This window comes from Oncorhynchus keta, chromosome 8, assembly GCF_023373465.1.
Source record: "Oncorhynchus keta strain PuntledgeMale-10-30-2019 chromosome 8, Oket_V2, whole genome shotgun sequence".
Lineage (NCBI taxonomy): Eukaryota > Metazoa > Chordata > Actinopteri > Salmoniformes > Salmonidae > Oncorhynchus > Oncorhynchus keta.
In genome coordinates, this window is record NC_068428.1 from 47,316,056 (window position 1) to 47,339,353 (window position 23,298).

Genomic DNA, 23,298 nt, shown 5'->3' on the forward strand with positions numbered 1-23,298 from the left:
CTCCAGAACAGTCCAGTATCTCTTCACATCTGGCCACTCCAGAACAGTCCAGTATATCTTCACAGCTGGCCACTTCAGAACAGTCCAGTATCTCTTCACATCTGGCCAATCCAGAACAGTCCAGTATCTCTTCACATCTGGCCACTCCAGAACAGTCCAGTATCAGTCCAGTATCTCTTCACATCTGGCCACTCCAGAACAGTCCAGTATCTCTTCACATCTGGCCACTCCAGAACAGTCCAGCATCTCTTGACATCTGGCCACTCCAGAACAGTCCAGTATCTCTTCACATCTGGCCACTCCAGAACAGTCCAGTATCAGTCCAGTATCTCTTCACATCTGGCAACTCCAGCATCTCTTCACATCTGGCCACTCCAGAACAGTCCAGAACAGTCCAGCATCTCTTCACATCTGGCCACTCCAGAACAGTCCAGCATCAGTCCAGTATCTCTTCACATCTGGCCACTACAGCATCTCTTCACATCTGGCCACTCCAGAACAGTCCAGCATCTCTTCACATCTGGCCACTCCAGAACAGTCCAGTATCTCTTCACATCCTGCCACTCCAGAACAGTCCAGCATCTCTTCCTATCTGGCCACTCCAGAACAGTCCAGCATCTCTTCACATCTGGCCACTCCAGAACAGTCCAGCATCTCTTCACATCTGGCCACTCCAGAACAGTCCAGCATCTCTTCACATCTGGCCACTCCAGAACAGTCCAGCATCTCTTCACATCTGGCCACTCCAGAACAGTCCAGCATCTCTTCACATCTGGCCACTCCAGCATCTCTTCACATCTGGCCACTCCAGAACAGTCTAGCATCTCTTCACATCTGGCCACTTCCAGAACAGTCCAGCATCAGTCCATCTGGCCACTCCAGAACAGTCCAGCATCTCTTCACATCTGGCCACTCCAGAACAGTCCAGTATCTCTTCACATCTGGCCACTCCAGAACAGTCCAGTATCTCTTCACATCTGGCCACTCCAGAACAGTCCAGTATATCTTCACAGCTGGCCACTTCAGAACAGTCCAGTATCTCTTCACATCTGGCCACTTCAGAACAGTCCAGTATCTCTTCACATCTGGCCACTCCAGAACAGTCCAGCATCTCTTCACATCTGGCCACTCCAGAACAGTCCAGCATCTCTTCACATCTGGCCACTCCAGAACAGTCCAGCATCTCTTAACATCTGGCCACTCCAGCATCTCTTCACATCTGGCCACTCCAGAACAGTCCAACATATCTTCACATCTGGCCACTCCAGAACAGTCCAGCATCAGTCCAGCATCTCTTCACAGCTGGCCACTTCAGAACAGTCCAGCATCAGTCCAGCATCTCTTCACATTTGGCCAGTTCAGAACAGTCCAGCAACAGTCCAGTATCTCTTCACAGCTGGCCACTTCAGAACAGTCCAGCATCAGTCCAGTATCTCTTCACAGCTGACCTCTTCAGAACAGTCCAGCATCAGTCCAGTATCTCTTCACATCTGGCCACTTCAGAACAGTCCAGCATTAGTCCAGCATCTCTTCACAGCTAGCCAGTTCAGAACAGTCCAGCATCAGTCCAGTATCTCTTCACATCTGGCCACTCCAGAACAGTCCAGTATCTCTTCACATCAGGCCACTTCAGAACAGTCCAGCATCTCTTCACAGCTGGCCACTTCAGAACAGTCCAGCATCTCTTCACAGCTGGCCACTCCAGAACAGTCCAGCATCTCTTCACATCTGGCCACTTCAGAACAGTCCAGCATCTCTTCACATCTGGCCACTCCAGAACAGTCCAGCATCTCTTCACATCTGGCCACTCCAGAACAGTCCAGCATCTCTTCACATCTGGCCACTCCAGCATCTCTTCACATCTGGCCACTCCAGAACAGTCCAGCATCTATTCTTGAACCATTCCTGGGTGCTTTTTCCACCTGTGTTTGGGGTTGTCCTCCTGCTGGAAGACCCAGAACCTTCAATGGAGACCCAGTTTTTTGGGCAGTGGGTTGGAAATTGGACTCCAAAACACCTGATAATCTGCTGACTCCTTGAGTCAAGGCCCCCCAGTACCAGAGGTAGCAAAGGGACCCCACAGCATTATCAAACTTCCCATGTTTAATTGTAAAGGAGGGCTTTTCGCCCGTGTTGAAGACATCAGACCGCTAACACAACTATTGTATTCACATTTTTCAGGGGGTACTGCAGCTATGATGCTATGTCGGAGAAACACAGCTCTCTGACATATTCAATAAGGAATCATGTCGACTCGATTCACGATGAATAATGAATCATGTCAACTCGATTCACGATGAATAAGGAATCATGTCAACTCGATTCACGATGAATAAGGAATCATGTCAACTCGATTCACGATGAATAAGGAATCATGTCAACTCGATTCACGATGAATAAGGAATCATGTCAACTCGATTCACGATGAATAAGGAATCATGTCAACTCGATTCACGATGAATAAGGAATCATGTCAACTCGATTCACGATGAATAAGGAATCATGTCAACTCGATTCACGATGAATAAGGAATCATGTCAACTCGATTCACGATGAATAAGGAATCATGTCAACTCGATTCAGGTTGAATAATGAATCATGTCAACTCGATTCAGGTTGAATAAGGAATCATGTCAACTTGATTCAGGATGAATAAGGAATCATGTCAACTCGATTCAGGTTGAATAATGAATCACGTCAACTAAATATTCCAAACATATTCTGGGACACTTGTGGGATGCGATAGATCCAAATGAATATAACCACCAGCATCAAAAAACTGTTTTAAACAATGAGGCTGACGCAACAGATCAGAACCTTTGGCTTAAAATGTTGATAAACTATGTGGCCATTTCTTCACATTATAAACGCAGAAAAGCAGACACGGCAGTAGGCTATGAGCATGAATGTTCCATTTGCAGGATATTACCATTCTCAAAACTGTGGTATCATCCCGGCCCTGGTGGTATCATCCCTACTGGTATCATCCCTTATGGTATCATCCCTACTGGTATCATCCCAGCCCTACTGGTATCATCCCTACTGGTATCATCCCTACTGGTATCATCCCAGCCCTACTGGTATCATCCCTACTGGTATCATCCCTACTGGTATCATCCCGGTCCTACTGGTATCATCCCTACTGGTATCATCCCTACTGGTATCATCCCGGTCCTACTGGTATCATCCCTACTGGTATCATCCCTTATGGTATCATCCCTACTGGTATCATCCCGGCCCTACTGGTATCATCCCTACTGGTATCATCCCTACTGGTATCATCCCTACTGGTATCATCCCAGCCCTACTGGTATCATCCCTACTGGTATCATCCCGGTCCTACTGGTATCATCCCGGTCCTACTGGTATCATCCCTACTGGTATCATTTCTACTGGTATCATCCCGGCCCTAATGGTATCATCTCTACTGGTATCATCCCGGCCCTACTGGTATCATCCCTACTGGTATCATCCCTACTGGTATCATCCCGGTCCTACTGGTGTCAGCCCTACTGGTATCATCCCTACTGGTATCATCCCTACTGGTATCATCCCGGCCCTACTGGTATCATCCCTACTGGTATCATCCCTACTGGTATCATCCCGGCCCTAGTGGTATCATCCCTACTGGTATCACCCCGGCCCTTCTGGTATCCCTACTGGTATCATCACTACTGGTATCATCCCGGCCCTACTGGTATCATCTCTACTGTTAACATACCGGCCCTACTGGTATCATCCTGGCCCTACTGGTATCATCCCTAATGGTATCATCCCGGACCTAGTGGTATCATCCCGGCCCTTGTGGTATCATCCCTAAGGGTATCATCCTGGGCCTAGTGGTATCATCCCTAAGGGTATCATCCAGGCCCTAATGGTATCATGGTCGTGGGGTGTCGTGGTCGTGGGTGTCATGGTCATGGCTGTCATGGTGGTGGGTGTCGTGGTCATGGTCGTCATGGTCGTCATGGTCGTGAGGTGTCGTGGTCATGGTGGGTGTCATGGTCGTGGTGGTGGGTGTCATGGTGTCATGGTCGTGTGGTGGGTGTCATGGTCGTGGTGGTGGTTGTCATGGTCGTGGTCGTGGCTGTCATGGTCATGGTCATGGGTGTCATGGTCGTAGTTGTGGTCATCATGGTCGTGGGTATCATGGTCGTCGTGGTCATGGTCGTCATGGTAGTGGTCGTGGCTGTCATGGTCGTAGTTGTGGTCATGGTTGTCATGGTCGTGGTCGTGGGTGTCATGGTCGTGGGTATCATGGTCGTCATGGTCATGGTCGTCATGGTCGTGGGTGTCATGGTCGTCGTGGTCATGGTTGTCATGGTCGTGGTCGTGGTCATGGTCGTGGTCATGGTCGTCATGGTCGTGGGTATCATGGTCGTCGTGGTCATGGGTGTCATGGTCGTGGTCATGGTCGTGGGTATCATGGTCGTCGTGGTCATGGTTGACATGGTCGTGGGTCATGGCTGTCGTGGTCGTGGTCGTGGTCATGGTCGTCATGGTCGTCATGGTGGGGAGTATCATGGTCGTCGTGGTCATGGTCGTCATGGTCGTGGTCGTGGTCATGGCTGTCGTGGTCGGGTCGTCATGGTCGTCATGGTCGTGGGTCGTGGTCATGGCTGTCGTGGTCGTGGGTCGTGGTCGTCATGGTCGTCATGGTCGTGGGTATCATGGTCGTGGTCATGGTCGTCATGGTCGTGGTCATGGCTGTCGGTCGGTCGTGGTCGTCATGGTCGTCATGGTCGTGGGTCGTGGGTCATGGTCGTCGTGGTCATGGTCGTCATGGTCATGGTCGTGGTCATGGCTGTCATGGTCGTGGTCGTGGTCGTAGTCGTGGTCGTGGTCATGGTCGGTAGTTGTGGTCATGGCTGTCGTGGTCATGGTCATGGTCGTGGTCGTGGGTATCATGGTCGTGGTCGTGGTCGTGGTCGTAGTTGTGGTCATGGCTGTCGGTGGTCGTGGTCGTCGTGGTCATGGGTATCATGGTCGGGTCGGGTCGTAGTTGTGGTCATGGCTGTCGTGGTCATGGTCATGGTCGGTCGTGGTCGTGGTCATGGGTATCATGGTCGTGGTCGTGGTCATGGTCGTAGTTGTGGTCATGGCTGTCGTGGTCGTGGTCGTGGTCATGGGTGTCATGGTCGTGGTCGTGGTCGTAGTCGTGGTCATGGCTGTCATGGTCGTGGGTGTCATGGTCGTGGGTGTCATGGTCGTGGTCGTGGTCATGGTCGTGGGTGTCATGGTCGTGGTCGTGGTCATGGTCGTAAATTTACACACTCATGTTGATAAATCTCACAGTTTGCTTGTTAATCATCCCAAGCATGATTTACCCACAGACGTGTGGCTCCGTACGGTCGACAATGAATCACGTCTATAACCTGTGACGAGTGCTGAAAACAGCAGAGGGTGGAGGGCACCTCTCCAACATTCAATTAGAGCAGATCGCTGCTGAAATGAGGTCCAATTTTGCCAGTAGAAAGGCTCATCGACGGCTACAAGCAGCCGTTTGTCGGCAGTTAGTTATTAATCAACTATTAAACTACCACGATTCAACGAGAGGACAAGCTGTAGAAAGTCGATCTTCAAGCACAATGTTTCCTAGGTTTTCTTCTCATTGTTCTTAAATGACATCTCGTCGCCAGACACACCTAGAGCTAGACGACTGAAACTTTATCAATCCCCTCTGGGAAGACAGCCCAAACAGGACCCGCTGAAAATGAACAAATACCACGAAGACCACTGCTGGCCAATGAGATGGCTGATGTCAGGTGAATGGAATGTTGGGTATGTGGTGTGTGTGTGTTGCCTTAGTCCCGCCCAGAGGGGCTGGTAAAACTATTAACTCTGACATCATCAAGTTTGTTTGAATATCATCTAGCTAGCATCCTTTAATAGGGAGAGAGATGTAAGTATGTTATAAACACATTGACTATAAAAGAATGTGGTACATTTACAGTTTTTCCATTACATGTCTATGAAAGACTGAATACTGTACTCATCAACAGTGAGGTGATAACAGAGTGTTTAACTACTCTCTCGTTCCCCCATGTTCTCTCTCTCTCTCTCTCTCTCTCTCTCTCTCTCTCTCTCTCTCTCTCTCTCTCTCTCTCTCTCTCTCTCTCTCTCTCTCTCTCTCTCTCTCTCTCTCTCTCTCTCTGTCACTCTCTCTCTGTCTCTCTCTTTTCCTCATTACTCTCCTCTATCCTCCTGTTTCTCTCCTCTCCTCCTCCCTCTCCTCACATCTCTCAGAGAGAATTAGAGAGAGAGAGAGAGAGAGACAGTGAGAGAGAGTGAGAGAGAGTGAGAGAGAGAGAGAGAGAGAGAGAGACAGTGAGGGAGAGAGAGACAGTGAGAGAGAGAGAGAGAGAGAGAGAGAGAGAGAGATACAGTGAGAGAGAGGGAGAGAGACAGTGAGAGAGAGGGAGAGAGACAGTGAGAGAGAGGGAGAGAGACAGAGAGAGGGAGTGAGAGTGAGAGAGAGACAGAGAGAGAGACAGTGAGAGAGACAGTGACAGAGAGGGAGAGAGAGAGAGAGAGAGAGAGAGAGAGAGAGAGAGAGACAGAGAGAGAGACAGTGAGGGAGAGAGAGACAGTGAGAGAGGGAGAGAGAACAGGACTTGGTGGTGTTGACATCTGAGTGAGTGTGATGCTTTAAAACTCTAGAGGAGGAAATAGTTTCCAGTGCTCTGTGGGCTGCGCCTCAAACACACACACACACACACACACACACACACACACACACACACACACACACACACACACACACACACACACACACACACACACACACACACACACACACACACACACACACACACACACACACACACACACACACACACACACACACACACGCACACAAATGTTTGCTTTACTATACTTGCGGGGACCAATCAATTGATCTTTATTCAAAATCTCATTTTCCATAACTCCTAACCCTAATTCTAATGGTATCCCTAAGCCTAATACCTAACCTTAAAATAGCCTTTTTCCTCGTGAGGGCCTTGACATGTTCCCTGTTTTTTAAAATCCTTATGAGGACTTCACGAGGGCCTCATTTATAACAATGTGCGTCAATTTCACACTAAATATCGTACAAACATACTGAGATTGATGAATTTGTCGCCATACATACGCAGCGTACGGTATAAATCAGACCGGTCCTGAAACTGTGGGAGGAAGAGAAGTCCACCAGTAGAAATGACCCATCAGTCACCTTTTAATGGTGACAATAACACCCTTATTTCCTGCATACTTTGGATACTTTGGACATATTTGGAAATTAGGACTAAATATATCTAAAGGAAATAGAAATAACTTAATCAGACGTTTCTGGAGGCTTGACGACAGAATGTTCCTACTGTTGCAGTTCGCTTTAGGCCCGAGACTATCTGACAGACAATGTTCCTACTGTTGCAGTTCGCTTTAGGCCCGAGACTATCTGACAGACAATGTTCCTACTGTTGCAGTTCGCTTTAGGCCCGAGACTATCTGACAGAATGTTCCTACTGTTGCAGTTCGCTTTAGGCCCGAGACTATCTGACAGAATGTTCCTACTGTTGCAGTTCGCTTTAGGCCCGAGACTATCTGACAGAATGTTCCTACTGTTGCAGTTCGCTTTAGGCCCGAGACTATCTGACAGAATGTTCCTACTGTTGCAGTTCGCTTTAGGCCCGAGACCTTCTGACAGAATGTTCCTACTGTTGCAGTTCGCTTTAGGCCCGAGACTATCTGACAGAATGTTCCTACTGTTGCAGTTCGCTTTAGGCCCGAGACTATCTGAGAGACAATGTTCCTACTGTTGCAGTTCGCTTTAGGCCCGAGACTATCTGACAGACAATGTTCCTACTGTTGCAGTTCGCTTTAGGCCCGAGACTATCTGACAGACAATGTTCCTATTGTTGCAGTTCGCTTTAGGCCCGAGACTATCTGACAAAATGTTGCTACTGTTGCAGTTTGCTCTAGGCCCGAGACTATCTGACAGACAATGTTCCTACGGTTGCAGTTCGCTTTAGGCCCGAGACTATCTGACAGACAATGTTCCTATTGTTGCAGTTCGCTTTAGGCCCGAGACTATCTGACAGAATGTTCCTACTGTTGCAGTTCGCTTTAGGCCCGAGACTATCTGACAGAATGTTCCTACTGTTGCAGTTCGCTTTAGGCCCGAGACTATCTGACAGAATGTTCCTACTGTTGCAGTTCGCTTCTGAGGCCCTGAGACTATCTGACAGAATGTTCCTACTGTTGCAGTTCGATTTAGGCCCGAGACTATCTGACAGACAATGTTCCTACTGTTGCAGTGCGCTTTAGGCCCGAGACTATCTGACAGAATGTTCCTACTGTTGCAGTTCGCTTTAGGCCCGAGACTATCTGACAGACAATGTTCCTACTGTTGCAGTTCGCTTTAGGCCCGAGACTATCTGACAGACAATGTTCCTACTGTTGCAGTTCGCTTTAGGCCCGAGACTATCTGACAGACAATGTTCCTACTGTTGCAGTTCGCTTTAGGCCCGAGACTATCTGACAGACAATGTTCCTACTGTTGCAGTTCGCTTTAGGCCCGAGACTATCTGACAGAATGTTCCTACTGTTGCAGTTCGCTTTAGGCCCTACTGAGACTATCTGACAGAATGTTCCTACTGTTGCAGTTCGCTTTAGGCCCGAGACCTTCTGACAGAATGTTCCTACTGTTGCAGTTCGATTTAGGCCCGAGACTATCTGACAGACAATGTTCCGACTGTGGCAGTTCGCTTTAGGCCCGAGACTATCTGACAGAATGTTCCTACTGTTGCAGTTCGCTTTAGGCCCGAGACTATCTGACAGACAATGTTCCTACTGTTGCAGTTCGCTTTAGGCCCGAGACTATCTGACAGACAATGTTCCTACTGTTGCAGTTCGCTTTAGGCCCGAGACTATCTGACAGACAATGTTCCTACTGTTGCAGTTCGCTTTAGGCCCGAGACTATCTGACAGACAATGTTCCTACTGTTGCAGTTCGCTTTAGGCCCGAGACTATCTGACAGAATGTTCCTACTGTTGCAGTTCGCTTTAGGCCCGAGACTATCTGACAGAATGTTCCTACTGTTGCAGTTCGCTTTAGGCCCGAGACCTTCTGACAGAATGTTCCTATGTTCCTACTGTTGCAGTTCGCTTTAGGCCCGAGACTATCTGACAGACAATGTTCCTACTGTTGCAGTTCGCTTTAGGCCCGAGACTATCTGACAGAATGTTCCTACTGTTGCAGTTCTCTTTAGGCCCGAGACTATCTGACAGAATGTTCCTACTGTTGCAGTTCGCTTTAGGCCCGAGACCTTCTGACAGAATGTTCCTACTGTTGCAGTTCGCTTTAGGCCCGAGACTATCTGAGAGACAATGTTCCTACTGTTGCAGTTCGCTTTAGGCCCGAGACTATCTGACAGACAATGTTCCTACTGTTGCAGTTCGCTTTAGGCCCGAGACTATCTGACAGAATGTTCCTACTGTTGCAGTTCGCTTTAGGCCCGAGACTATCTGACAGAATGTTCCTACTGTTGCAGTTCGCTTTAGGCCCGAGACTATCTGACAGACAATGTTCCTACTGTTGCAGTTCGCTTTAGGCCCGAGACTATCTGACAGAATGTTCCTACTGTTGCAGTTCGCTTTAGGCCCGAGACTATCTGACAGAATGTTCCTACTGTTGCAGTTCGCTTTAGGCCCGAGACTATCTGACAGAATGTTCCTACTGTTGCAGTTCGCTTTAGGCCCGAGACCTTCTGACAGAATGTTCCTACTGTTGCAGTTCGCTTTAGGCCCGAGACTATCTGACAGACAATGTTCCGACTGTGGCAGTGCGCTTTAGGCCCGAGACTATCTGACAGAATGTTCCTACTGTTGCAGTTCTCTTTAGGCCCGAGACTATCTGACAGACAATGTTCCTACTGTTGCAGTTCTCTTTAGGCCCGAGACTATCTGACAGACAATGTTCCTACTGTTGCAGTTCGCTTTAGGCCCGAGACTATCTGACAGACAATGTTCCTACTGTTGCAGTTCGCTTTAGGCCCGAGACTATCTGACAGACAATGTTCAATGTACTGTTGCAGTTCGCTTTAGGCCCGAGACTATCTGACAGAATGTTCCTACTGTTGCAGTTCGCTTTAGGCCCGAGACTATCTGACAGAATGTTCCTACTGTTGCAGTTCGCTTTAGGCCCGAGACCTTCTGACAGAATGTTCCTACTGTTGCAGTTCGCTTTAGGCCCGAGACTATCTGACAGACAATGTTCCTACTGTTGCAGTTCGCTTTAGGCCCGAGACTATCTGACAGAATGTTCCTACTGTTGCAGTTCGCTTTAGGCCCGAGACTATCTGACAGAATGTTCCTACTGTTGCAGTTCGCTTTAGGCCCGAGACTATCTGACAGACAATGTTCCTACTGTTGCAGTTCGCTTTAGGCCCGAGACTATCTGACAGAATGTTCCTACTGTTGCAGTTCGCTTTAGGCCCGAGACCATCTGACAGAATGTTCCTACTGTTGCAGTTCGCTTTAGGCCTGAGACCTTCTGACAGAATGTTCCTACTGTTGCAGTTCGCTTTAGGCCCGAGACTATCTGACAGACAATGTTCCGACTGTGGCAGTGCGCTTTAGGCCCTGAGACTATCTGACAGAATGTTCCTACTGTTGCAGTTCGCTTTAGGCCCGAGACTATCTGACAGAATGTTCCTACTGTTGCAGTTCGCTTTAGGCCCGAGACTATCTGACAGACAATGTTCCTACTGTTGCAGTTCGCTTTAGGCCCGAGACTATCTGACAGACAATGTTCCTACTGTTGCAGTTCGCTTTAGGCCCGAGACTATCTGACAGACAATGTTCCTACTGTTGCAGTTCGCTTTAGGCCCGAGACTATCTGACAGAATGTTCCTACTGTTGCAGTTCGCTTTAGGCCCGAGACTATCTGACAGAATGTTCCTACTGTTGCAGTTCGCTTTAGGCCCGAGACCTTCTGACAGAATGTTCCTACTGTTGCAGTTCGCTTTAGGCCCGAGACTATCTGACAGACAATGTTCCTACTGTTGCAGTTCGCTTTAGGCCCGAGACTATCTGACAGAATGTTCCTACTGTTGCAGTTCTCTTTAGGCCCGAGACTATCTGACAGAATGTTCCTACTGTTGCAGTTCGCTTTAGGCCCGAGACTATCTGACAGAATGTTCCTACTGTTGCAGTTCGCTTTAGGCCTGAGACCTTCTGACAGAATGTTCCTACTGTTGCAGTTCGCTTTAGGCCCGAGACTATCTGACAGACAATGTTCCTACTGTTGCAGTTCGCTTTAGGCCCGAGACTATCTGAGAGACAATGTTCCTACTGTTGCAGTTCGCTTTAGGCCCGAGACTATCTGACAGACAATGTTCCTACTGTTGCAGTTCGCTTTAGGCCCGAGACTATCTGACAGAATGTTCCTACTGTTGCAGTTCGCTTTAGGCCCGAGACTATCTGACAGAATGTTCCTACTGTTGCAGTTCGCTTTAGGCCCGAGACCTTCTGACAGAATGTTCCTACTGTTGCAGTTCGCTTTAGGCCCGAGACTATCTGACAGACAATGTTCCTACTGTTGCAGTTCGCTTTAGGCCCGAGACTATCTGACAGAATGTTCCTACTGTTGCAGTTCGCTTTAGGCCCGAGACTATCTGACAGAATGTTCCTACTGTTGCAGTTCGCTTTAGGCCCGAGACTATCTGAGAGACAATGTTCCTACTGTTGCAGTTCGCTTTAGGCCCGAGACTATCTGACAGAATGTTCCTACTGTTGCAGTTCGCTTTAGGCCCGAGACTATCTGACAGAATGTTCCTACTGTTGCAGTTCGCTTTAGGCCCGAGACCTTCTGACAGAATGTTCCTACTGTTGCAGTTCGCTTTAGGCCCGAGACTATCTGACAGAATGTTCCTACTGTGGCAGTGCGCTTTAGGCCCGAGACTATCTGACAGAATGTTCCTACTGTTGCAGTTCGCTTTAGGCCCGAGACTATCTGACAGAATGTTCCTACTGTTGCAGTTCGCTTTAGGCCCGAGACTATCTGACAGACAATGTTCCTACTGTTGCAGTTCGCTTTAGGCCCGAGACTATCTGACAGACAATGTTCCTACTGTTGCAGTTCGCTTTAGGCCCGAGACTATCTGACAGACAATGTTCCTACTGTTGCAGTTCGCTTTAGGCCCGAGACTATCTGACAGAATGTTCCTACTGTTGCAGTTCGCTTTAGGCCCGAGACTATCTGACAGAATGTTCCTACTGTTGCAGTTCGCTTTAGGCCCGAGACCTTCTGACAGAATGTTCCTACTGTTGCAGTTCGCTTTAGGCCCGAGACTATCTGACAGACAATGTTCCTACTGTTGCAGTTCGCTTTAGGCCCGAGACTATCTGACAGAATGTTCCTACTGTTGCAGTTCGCTTTAGGCCCGAGACTATCTGACAGAATGTTCCTACTGTTGCAGTTCGCTTTAGGCCCGAGACTATCTGACAGAATGTTCCTACTGTTGCAGTTCGCTTTAGGCCTGAGACTATCTGACAGAATGTTCCTACTGTTGCAGTTCGCTTTAGGCCCGAGACTATCTGACAGAATGTTCCTACTGTGGCAGTGCGCTTTAGGCCCGAGACTATCTGACAGAATGTTCCTACTGTTGCAGTTCGCTTTAGGCCCGAGACTATCTGACAGACAATGTTCCTACTGTTGCAGTTCGCTTTAGGCCCGAGACTATCTGACAGACAATGTTCCTACTGTTGCAGTTCGCTTTAGGCCCGAGACTATCTGACAGACAATGTTCCTACTGTTGCAGTTCGCTTTAGGCCCGAGACTATCTGACAGACAATGTTCCTACTGTTGCAGTTCGCTTTAGGCCCGAGACTATCTGACAGAATGTTCCTACTGTTGCAGTTCGCTTTAGGCCCGAGACTATCTGACAGAATGTTCCTACTGTTGCAGTTCGCTTTAGGCCCGAGACTATCTGACAGAATGTTCCTACTGTTGCAGTTCGCTTTAGGCCCGAGACTATCTGACAGAATGTTCCTACTGTTGCAGTTCGCTTTAGGCCCGAGACCTTCTGACAGAATGTTCCTACTGTTGCAGTTCGCTTTAGGCCCGAGACTATCTGACAGACAATGTTCCTACTGTTGCAGTTCGCTTTAGGCCCGAGACTATCTGACAGACAACAAAAACAAAAGCTAATAGTTGTGGACCTTGTAAACAGATCATTTGATAGGGCTTAATGTTTTGCATGGTCTTTTTGTCTCCCCCCTCTAATCTACACGCTACCGTAAACTCTGACACGTTGTCTAGATACAGTGGTAGACATACACCCTTTGATGCAACAGATTAACAGCCTGTTTCAAATTATTATTATGGATGTTTTCTCTGTTCTCACAAATGGCTCAACGATTGTCATCTTGTTAGTAACCTGTAATTTGTTATGAACAAACATGTCCATCTTATCCCCCATTTGCTGCTTGAGTGCTTGGAATGCAATACTTCGACCAATAGAAACTCAGCGTACCCGTGGTGTATAGTTTGCGGGAAGGTTGAACACATTCTTACGTCTTACGTCATAATAATTCTGTGTGAAAACCACACGCGGGTTTCGGGGTATATTTTGTACGTACGCATGCACTGGTTTATCAGAGGCCCCCAGGTCACCAGAAGGATAGTAAAACCAAACACACACACACACCATCAGCCAAGTGGTCGGTGGGAGAGAAGGGAAGGGTGTAACTCTCTGTTTATATAAGCTTTATCCAAAGGTTTAGTCCAGCACTCACACCTCTCTATGTATCTATGCGTGAGAGAGTGTGTGTGAACTAGACCTTCAATTCTAAATGGTTTACAGTACTGGCTAGTGAATGTTTTACAGTACTGGCTAGTGAATGGTTTACAGTACTGGCTAGTGAATGGTTTACAGTACTGGCTAGTGAATGTTTTACAGTACTGGCTAGTGAATGGTTTACAGTACAGGCTAGTGAGTGGTTTACAGTACTGGCTAGTGAATGGTTTACAGTACTGGCTAGTGAATGGTTTACAGTACTGGCTAGTGAATGGTTTACAGTACTGGCTAGTGAATGGTTTAAAGTACTGGTTAGTGAATGGTTTACAGTACTGGCTAGTGAATGGTTTACAGTACTGGCTAGTGAATGGTTTACAGTACTGGTTAGTGAATGGTTTACAGTACTGGTTAGTGAATGGTGTACAGTACTGGTTAGTGTATGGTTTACAGTACTGGTTAGTGAATGATTTACAGTATTGGTTAGTGAATGGTTTACAGTACTGGCTAGTGAATGGTTTACAGTACTGGTTAGTGAGTGGTTTACAGTACTGGTTAGTGAATGGTTTACAGTACTGGTTAGTGAATGGTTTACAGTACTGGTTAGTGAATGGTTTACAGTACTGGCTAGTGAATGGTTTACAGTACTGGTTAGTGAATGGTTTACAGTACTGGTTAGTGAATGGTTTACAGTACTGGTTAGTGAATGATTTACAGTACTGGTTAGTGAATGGTTTACAGTACTGGCTAGTGAATGGTTTACAGTACTGGTTAGTGAGTGGTTTACAGTACTGGTTAGTGAATGGTTTACAGTACTGGTTAGTGAATGGTTTACAGTACTGGTTAGTGAATGGTTTACAGTACTGGCTAGTGAATGGTTTACAGTACTGGTTAGTGAATGGTTTACAGTACTGGCTAGTGAATGGTTTACAGTACTGGCTAGTGAATGGTTTACAGTACTGGTTAGTGAATGGTTTACAGTACTGGCTAGTGAATGGTTTACAGTACTGGCGAGTGAATGGTTTACAGTCCTGGCTAGTGAATGGTTTACAGTACTGGTTAGTGAATGGTTTACAGTACTGGCTAGTGAATGGTTTACAGTACTGGCTAGTGAATGGTTTACAGTACTGGTTAGTTAATGGTTTACAGTACTGGTTAGTGAATGGTTTACAGTACTGGCTAGTGAATGGTTTACAGTACTGGCTAGTGAGTGGTTTACAGTACTGGTTAGTGAATGGTTTACAGTACTGGCTAGTGAATGGTTTACAGTACTGGCTAGTGAATGGTTTACAGTACTGGCTAGTGAATGGTTTACAGTACTGGTTAGTGAATGGTTTACAGTACTGGTTAGTGAGTGGTTTACAGTACTGGTTAGTGAATGGTTTACAGTACTGGTTAGTGAATGGTTTACAGTACTGGTTAGTGAATGGTTTACAGTACTGGCTAGTGAATGGTTTACAGTATTGGCGAGTGAATGGTTTACAGTACTGGCTAGTGAATGGTTTACAGCACTGGTTAGTGAATGGTTTACAGTACTGGCTAGTGAATGGTTTACAGTACTGGCTAGTGAATGGTTTACAGTACTGGTTAGTGAATGGTTTACAGTACTGGCTAGTGAGTGGTTTACAGTACTGGCTAGTGAATGGTTTACATTACTGGCTAGTGAATGGTTTACAGTACTGGCAAGTGAATGGTTTACAGTACTGGCTAGTGAATGGTTTACAGTACTGGCTAGTGAATGGTTTACAGTACTGGTTAGTGAGTGGTTTACAGTACAGGCTAGTGAGTAGTTTACAGTACAGGCTAGTGAGTGGTTTACAGTACAGGCTAGTGAGTGGTTTACAGTACAGGCTAGTGAATGGTTTACAGTACTGGCTAGTGATTGGTTTACAGTACTGGTTAGTGAGTGGTTTACAGTACAGGTTAGTGAGTGATTTACAGTACTGGCTAGTGAGTGGTTTACAGTACAGGCTAGTGAATGGTTTACAGTACAGGCTAGTGAATGGTTTACAGTACTGGCTAGTGAGTGGTTTACAGTAATGGCTAGTGAATGGTTTACAGTACAGGCTAGTGAATGGTTTACAGTACTGGCTAGTGAATGGTTTACAGTACTGGCTAGTGAATGGTTTAAAGTACTGGTTAGTGAATGGTTTACAGTACTGGCTAGTGAATGGTTTACAGTACTGGCTAGTGAATGGTTTACAGTACTGGTTAGTGAATGGTTTACAGTACTGGCTAATGAATGGTTTACAGTACTGGTTAGTGAATGGTTTACAGTACTGGTTAGTGAATGGTTTACAGTACTGGCTAGTGAATGGTTTACAGTACTGGCTAGTGAATGGTTTACAGTACTGGTTAGTGAGTGGTTTACAGTACTGGCTAGTGAATGGTTTACAGTACTGGCTAGTGAGTGGTTTACAGTACTGGCTAGTGAGTGGTTTACAGTACTGGTTAGTGAGTGGTTTACAGTACTGGTTAGTGAATGGTTTACAGTACTGGCTAGTGAATGGTTTACAGTACTGGTTAGTGAGTGGTTTACAGTACTGGCTAGTGAATGGTTTACAGTACTGGCTAGTGAATGGTTTACAGTACTGGCTAGTGAATGGTTTACAGTACTGGCTAGTGAATGGTTTACAGTACTGGTTAGTGAATGGTGTACAGTACTGGTTAGTGTATGGTTTACAGTACTGGTTAGTGAATGATTTACAGTACTGGTTAGTGAATGGTTTACAGTACTGGCTAGTGAATGGTTTACAGTACTGGTTAGTGAGTGGTTTACAGTACTGGTTAGTGAATGGTTTACAGTACTGGTTAGTGAATGGTTTACAGTACTGGTTAGTGAATGGTTTACAGTACTGGCTAGTGAATGGTTTACAGTACTGGTTAGTGAATGGTTTACAGTACTGGCTAGTGAATGGTTTACAGTACTGGCTAGTGAATGGTTTACAGTACTGGTTAGTGAATGGTTTACAGTACTGGCTAGTGAATGGTTTACAGTACTGGCGAGTGAATGGTTTACAGTACTGGCTAGTGAATGGTTTACAGTACTGGTTAGTGAATGGTTTACAGTACTGGCTAGTGAATGGTTTACAGTACTGGCTAGTGAATGGTTTACAGTACTGGTTAGTTAATGGTTTACAGTACTGGCTAGTGAATGGTTTACAGTACTGGCTAGTGAATGGTTTACAGTACTGGTTAGTGAGTGGTTTACAGTACTGGTTAGTGAATGGTTTACAGTACTGGTTAGTGAATGGTTTACAGTACTGGTTAGTGAATGGTTTACAGTACTGGCTAGTGAATGGTTTACAGTACTGGTTAGTGAGTGGTTTACAGTACTGGTTAGTGAATGGTTTACAGTACTGGTTAGTGAGTGGTTTACAGTACTGGTTAGTGAATGGTTTACAGTACTGGCTAGTGAATGGTTTACAGTACTGGCTAGTGAATGGTTTACAGTATTGGCGAGTGAATGGTTTACAGTACTGGCTAGTGAATGGTTTACAGCACTGGTTAGTGAATGGTTTACAGAACTGGCTAGTGAATGGTTTACAGTACTGGCTAGTGAATGTTTTACAGTACTGGTTAGTGAATGGTTTACAGTACTGGCTAGTGAGTGGTTTACAGTACTGGCTAGTGAATGGTTTACATTACTGGCTAGTGAATGGTTTACAGTACTGGCAAGTGAATGGTTTACAGTACTGGCTAGTGAATGGTTTACAGTACTGGCTAGTGAATGGTTTACAGTACTGGTTAGTGAGTGGTTTACAGTACAGGCTAGTGAGTAGTTTACAGTACAGGCTAGTGAGTGGTTTACAGTACAGGCTAGTGAGTGGTTTACAGTACAGGCTAGTGAATGGTTTACAGTACTGGCTAGTGATTGGTTTACAGTACTGGTTAGTGAGTGGTTTACAGTACAGGTTAGTGAGTGATTTACAGTACTGGCTAGTGAGTGGTTTACAGTACAGGCTAGTGAATGGTTTACAGTACAGGCTAGTGAATGGTTTACAGTACTGGCTAGTGAGTGGTTTACAGTAATGGCTAGTGAGTGGTTTACAGTACAGGCTAGTGAATGGTTTACAGTACTGGCTAGTGAGTGGTTTACAGTACTGGCTAGTGAATGGTTTACAGTACTGGCTAGTGAGTGGTTTACAGTAATGGCTAGTGAGTGGTTTACAGTACAGGCTAGTGAATGGTTTACAGTACTGGCTAGTGAGTGGTTTACAGTACTGGCTAGTGAATGGTTTACAGTACTGGCTAGTGAATGGTTTACAGTACTGGCGAGTGAGTGGTTTACAGTACTGGCTAGTGAATGGTTTACAGTGCTGGTTAGAGAATGGTTTACAGTACTGGCTAGTGAATGGTTTACAGTACTGGCTAGTGAATGGTTTACAGTACTGGTTAGTGAATGGTTTACAGTACTGGCTAGTGAGTGGTTTACAGTACTGGCTAGTGAATGGTTTACAGTACTGGCTAGTGAATGGTTTACAGTACTGGCTAGTGAATGGTTTACAGTACTGGCTAGTGAATGGTTTACAGTACTGGCTAGTGAATGGTTTACAGTACTGGTTAGTGAGTGGTTTACAGTACTGGTTAGTGAATGGTTTACAGTACTGGTTAGTGAATGGTTTACAGTACTGGCTAGTGAATGGTTTACAGTACTGGCTAGTGAGTGGTTTACAGTACTGGTTAGTGAATGGTTTACAGTACTGGCTAGTGAGTGGTTTACAGTACTGGCTAGTGAATGGTTTACAGTACTGGCTAGTGAATGGTTTACAGTACTGGCTAGTGAATGGTTTACAGTACTGGCTAGTGAATGGTTTACAGTACTGGCTAGTGAATGGTTTACAGTACTGGCTAGTGAATGGTTTACAGTACTGGCTAGTGAATGGCTTACAGTACTGGTTAGTGAATGGTTTACAGTACTGGTTAGTGAATGGTTTACAGTACTGGTTAGTGCATGGTTTACAGTACTGGTTAGTGAATGATTTACAGTACTGGTTAGTGAATGGTTTACAGTACTGGCTAGTGAATGGTTTACAGTACTGGTTAGTGAGTGGTTTACAGTACTGGTTAGTGAATGGTTTACAGTACTGGTTAGTGAATGGTTTACAGTACTGGTTAGTGAATGGTTTACAGTATTGGCTAGTGAATGGTTTACAGTACTGGTTAGTGAATGGTTTACAGTACTGGCTAGTGAATGGTTTACAGTACTGGCTAGTGAATGGTTTACAGTACTGGTTAGTGAATGGTTTACAGTACTGGCTAGTGAATGGTTTACAGTACTGGCGAGTGAATGGTTTACAGTACTGGCTATTGAATGGTTTACAGTACTGGTTAGTGAATGGTTTACAGTACTGGCTAGTGAATGGTTTACAGTACTGGCTAGTGAATGGTTTACAGTACTGGTTAGTTAATGGTTTACAGTACTGGCTAGTGAATGGTTTACAGTACTGGTTAGTTAATGGTTTACAGTACTGGCTAGTGAATGGTTTACAGTACTGGTTAGTGAATGGTTTACAGTACTGGCTAGTGAATGGTTTACAGTACTGGCTAGTGAATGGTTTACAGTATTGGCGAGTGAATGGTTTACAGTACTGGCTAGTGAATGGTTTACAGCACTGGTTAGTGAATGGTTTACAGTACTGGCTAGTGAATGGTTTACAGTACTGGCTAGTGAATGGTTTCCAGTACTGGTTAGTGAATGGTTTACGGTACTGGCTAGTGAGTGGTTTACAGTACTGGCTAGTGAATGGTTTACATTACTGGCTAGTGAATGGTTTACAGTACTGGCAAGTGAATGGTTTACAGTACTGGCTAGTGAATGGTTTACAGTACTGGCTAGTGAATGGTTTACAGTACTGGTTAGTGAGTGGTTTACAGTACAGGCTAGTGAGTGGTTTACAGTACAGGCTAGTGAGTGGTTTACAGTACAGGCTAGTGAGTGGTTTACAGTACAGGCTAGTGAATGGTTTACAGTACTGGCTAGTGATTGGTTTACAGTACTGGTTAGTGAGTGGTTTACAGTACAGGTTAGTGAGTGATTTACAGTACAGGCTAGTGAATGGTTTACAGTACTGGCTAGTGAGTGGTTTACAGTACTGGTTAGTGAGTGGTTTACAGTACAGGCTAGTGAGTGGTTTACAGTACAGGCTAGTGAATGGTTTACAGTACTGGCTAGTGAGTGGTTTACAGTAATGGCTAGTGAGTGGTTTACAGTACAGGCTAGTGAATGGTTTACAGTACTGGCTAGTGAGTGGTTTACAGTACAGGCTAGTGAATGGTTTACAGTACTGGCTAGTGAATGGTTTACAGTACTGGCTAGTGAATGGTTTACAGTACTGGTTAGTTAATGGTTTACAGTACTGGCTAGTGAATGGTTTACAGTACTGGCTAGTGAGTGGTTTACAGTACTGGCTAGTGAATGGTTTACAGTACTGGCTAGTGAATGGTTTACAGTACTGGCTAGTGAATGTTTACAGTACTGGCTAGTGAATGGTTTACAGTACTGGCTAGTGAATGGTTTACAGTACTGGTTAGTTAATGGTTTACAGTACTGGCTAGTGAATGGTTTACAGTACTGGCTAGTGAGTGGTTTACAGTACTGGCTAGTGAATGGTTTACAGTACTGGCTAGTGAATGGTTTACAGTACTGGCTAGTGAATGGTTTACAGTACTGGCTAGTGAATGGTTTACAGTACTGGCTAGTGAGTGGTTTACAGTACTGGCTTGTGAATGGTTTACAGTACTGGCTAGTGAATGGTTTACAGTACTGGCTAGTGAATGGTTTACAGTACTGGCTAGTGAATGGTTTACAGTACTGGCTAGTGAATGGTTTACAGTACTGGCTAGTGAATGGCTTACAGTACAGGCTAGTGAGTGGTTTACAGTACTGGCTAGTGAATGGTTTACAGTACTGGCTAGTGAATGGTTTACAGTACTGGCTACTGAATGGTTTACAGTACTGGCTAGTGAATGGTTTACAGTACTGGCTAGTGATTTTCCTGATAATATCAACTCACTTTCTCTTTCTCTTTCTCTCTTTTTCTATCTTTCTTTCTCCCTCCCTCATCTCTCCCTCCCTCCACCATTCTCTCCCTCCCCATCTCTCCCTCCCTCCACCCTTCTCTCCCTCCCCGATCTCTCCCTCCCTCCACCCTTCTCTCCCTCCCTCCATCCCATCTCTCCCTCCCCATCTCTCCCTCCCCCATCTCTCCCTCCCTCCCACTCTCCCTCCCTCCCACTCTCCCTCCCCCATCTCTCCCTTCCTCCATCCCACTCTCCCTCCCCATCTCTCCCTCCCTCCATCCCACTCTCCCTCCCCATCTCTCCCTCCCTCCATCCATCCCACTCTCCCTCCATCCCACTAATCCCCCCTCCACCCTTCTCTCCCTCCCCATCTCTCCCTCCCTCCATCCCATCTCTACCTCCCCATCTCTCCCTCCCCATCTCTCCCTCCCTCCATCCCACTCTCCCTCCCCTTCTCTCCCTCCCTCCGTCCATCCCACTCTCCCTCCCCATCTCTCCCTCCCTCCATCCCACTCTCCCTCCCCATCTCTCCCTCCCTCCACCCTTCTCTCCCTCCCCCATCTCTCCCTCCCTCCACCCTTCTCTCCCTCCCCCATCTCTCCCTCCCTCCATCCCATCTCTCCCTCCCCATCTCTCCCTCCCCATCTCTCCCTCCCTCCATCCCACTCTCCCTCCCCATCTCTCCCTCCCTCCACCCATCCCACTCTCCCTCCCTCCACCCTTCTCTCCCTCCCCCATCTCTCCCTTCCTCCCTCCCCCTCTCCCTCCCCATCTCTCCCTCCCTCCAACCCATCTCTCCCTCCCCATCTCTCCCTCCCCATCTCTCCCTCCCTCCCTCCATCCCACTCTCCCTCCCCATCTCTCCCTCCCTCCATCCATCCCACTCTCCCTCCATCCCACTCTCCCTCCCTCCACCCTTCTCTCCCTCCCCATCTCTCCCTTCCTCCATCCCACTCTCCCTCCCCATCTCTCCCTCCCTCCATCCCATCTCTCCCTCCCCATCTCTCCCTCCCCATCTCTCCCTCCCTCCATCCCACTCTCCCTCCCCATCTCTCTCCCCTCCCTCCATCCCACTCTCCCTCCATCACACTCTCCCTCCCTCCACCCTTCTCTCCCTCCCCATCTCTCCCTTCCTCCATCCCACTCTCCCTCCCCATCTCTCCCTCCCTCCATCCCATCTCTCCCTCCCCATCTCTCCCTCCCCATCTCTCCCTCCCTCCATCCCACTCTCCCTCCCCATCTCTCTCTCCCTCCCTCCATCCCACTCTCCCTCCATCCCACTCTCCCTCCCTCCACCCTTCTCTCCCTCCCTCCATCCCACTCTCCCTCCCCATCTCTCCCTCCCTCCCTCCACCCTCCCACCCCATCTCTTCCTCCCTCCACCCCTCCACCTCCATCCCTCCCTCCACCCCTCCCTCTACCCCTCCCTCCACCCCTCCCTCCCTCTCACCTCCAGTTCCGTTGGTAGTGACAGAGGAACCTGTCAGCTTGGAGCCTGATGAGTCTCCGCCCACCACACTGTTATGAGGACTGGCTAGGTCTTGCATCTCCATAGGCCTGACACACACACACACACACACACACACACACACACACACACACACACACACACACACACACACACACACACACACACACACACACACACACACACACACACACACACACACACACACACACACACACACAGAGAGAGAGAGAAAAGAGAGACAAATGGAGTACAGGCCATGTCAGTCTGAAACCAAAATACAGAACACACACACACACACTAACACACAGAACACACTAACACACACTAACGCACACTAACACACACTAACACACCCAGAGACACTAACACACACAGACACTAAGACACACAGGCACTAACACACACAGACACACTAACAGACACAGACACACTAACACAATAACACACACTAACACACACAGACACACTAACACAGTCTGAAACCAAAATACAGAACACACACACACACACACACTAACACACAGACACACTAACACACACTAACGCACACTAACACACACTAACACACCCAGAGACACTAACACACACAGACACTAAGACACACAGGCACTAACACACACAGACACACTAACACACACAGACACACTAACACAATAACACACACTAACACACACAGACACACTAACACACTGTTTCAGCTGGTATGAAAAATGGAGTACAGGCCATGTCAGTCTGAAACCAAAATACAGAACACACACACACACACTAACACACAGACACACTAACACACACTAATGCACACTAACACACACTAACACACCCAGAGACACTAACACACACAGACACTAAGACACACAGGCACTAACACACACAGACACTAACACACACAGACACTAAGACACACAGACACTAAGACACACAGACACACTAACACAATAACACACACTAACACACACAGACACACTAACACACTGTTTCAGCTGGTATGGTCAGTCTAGCTGTATGGAGGAGAAGGTACTGCTCTGT

The 23,298-nt window shown here is 46.9% G+C and overlaps 1 protein-coding gene across 1 annotated transcript in view; it reads right to left on the reverse strand.

Moving 5' to 3' along the window:
- The window catches only part of eya4 (EYA transcriptional coactivator and phosphatase 4), a 182,591-nt gene that overhangs the window by 66,037 nt on the left and 93,256 nt on the right, over nt 1-23,298 (reverse strand). Inside the window, 1 exon segment of the mRNA XM_052524592.1 lies at nt 22,252-22,358. Coding sequence (XP_052380552.1) covers nt 22,252-22,358 — 107 coding nt within the window.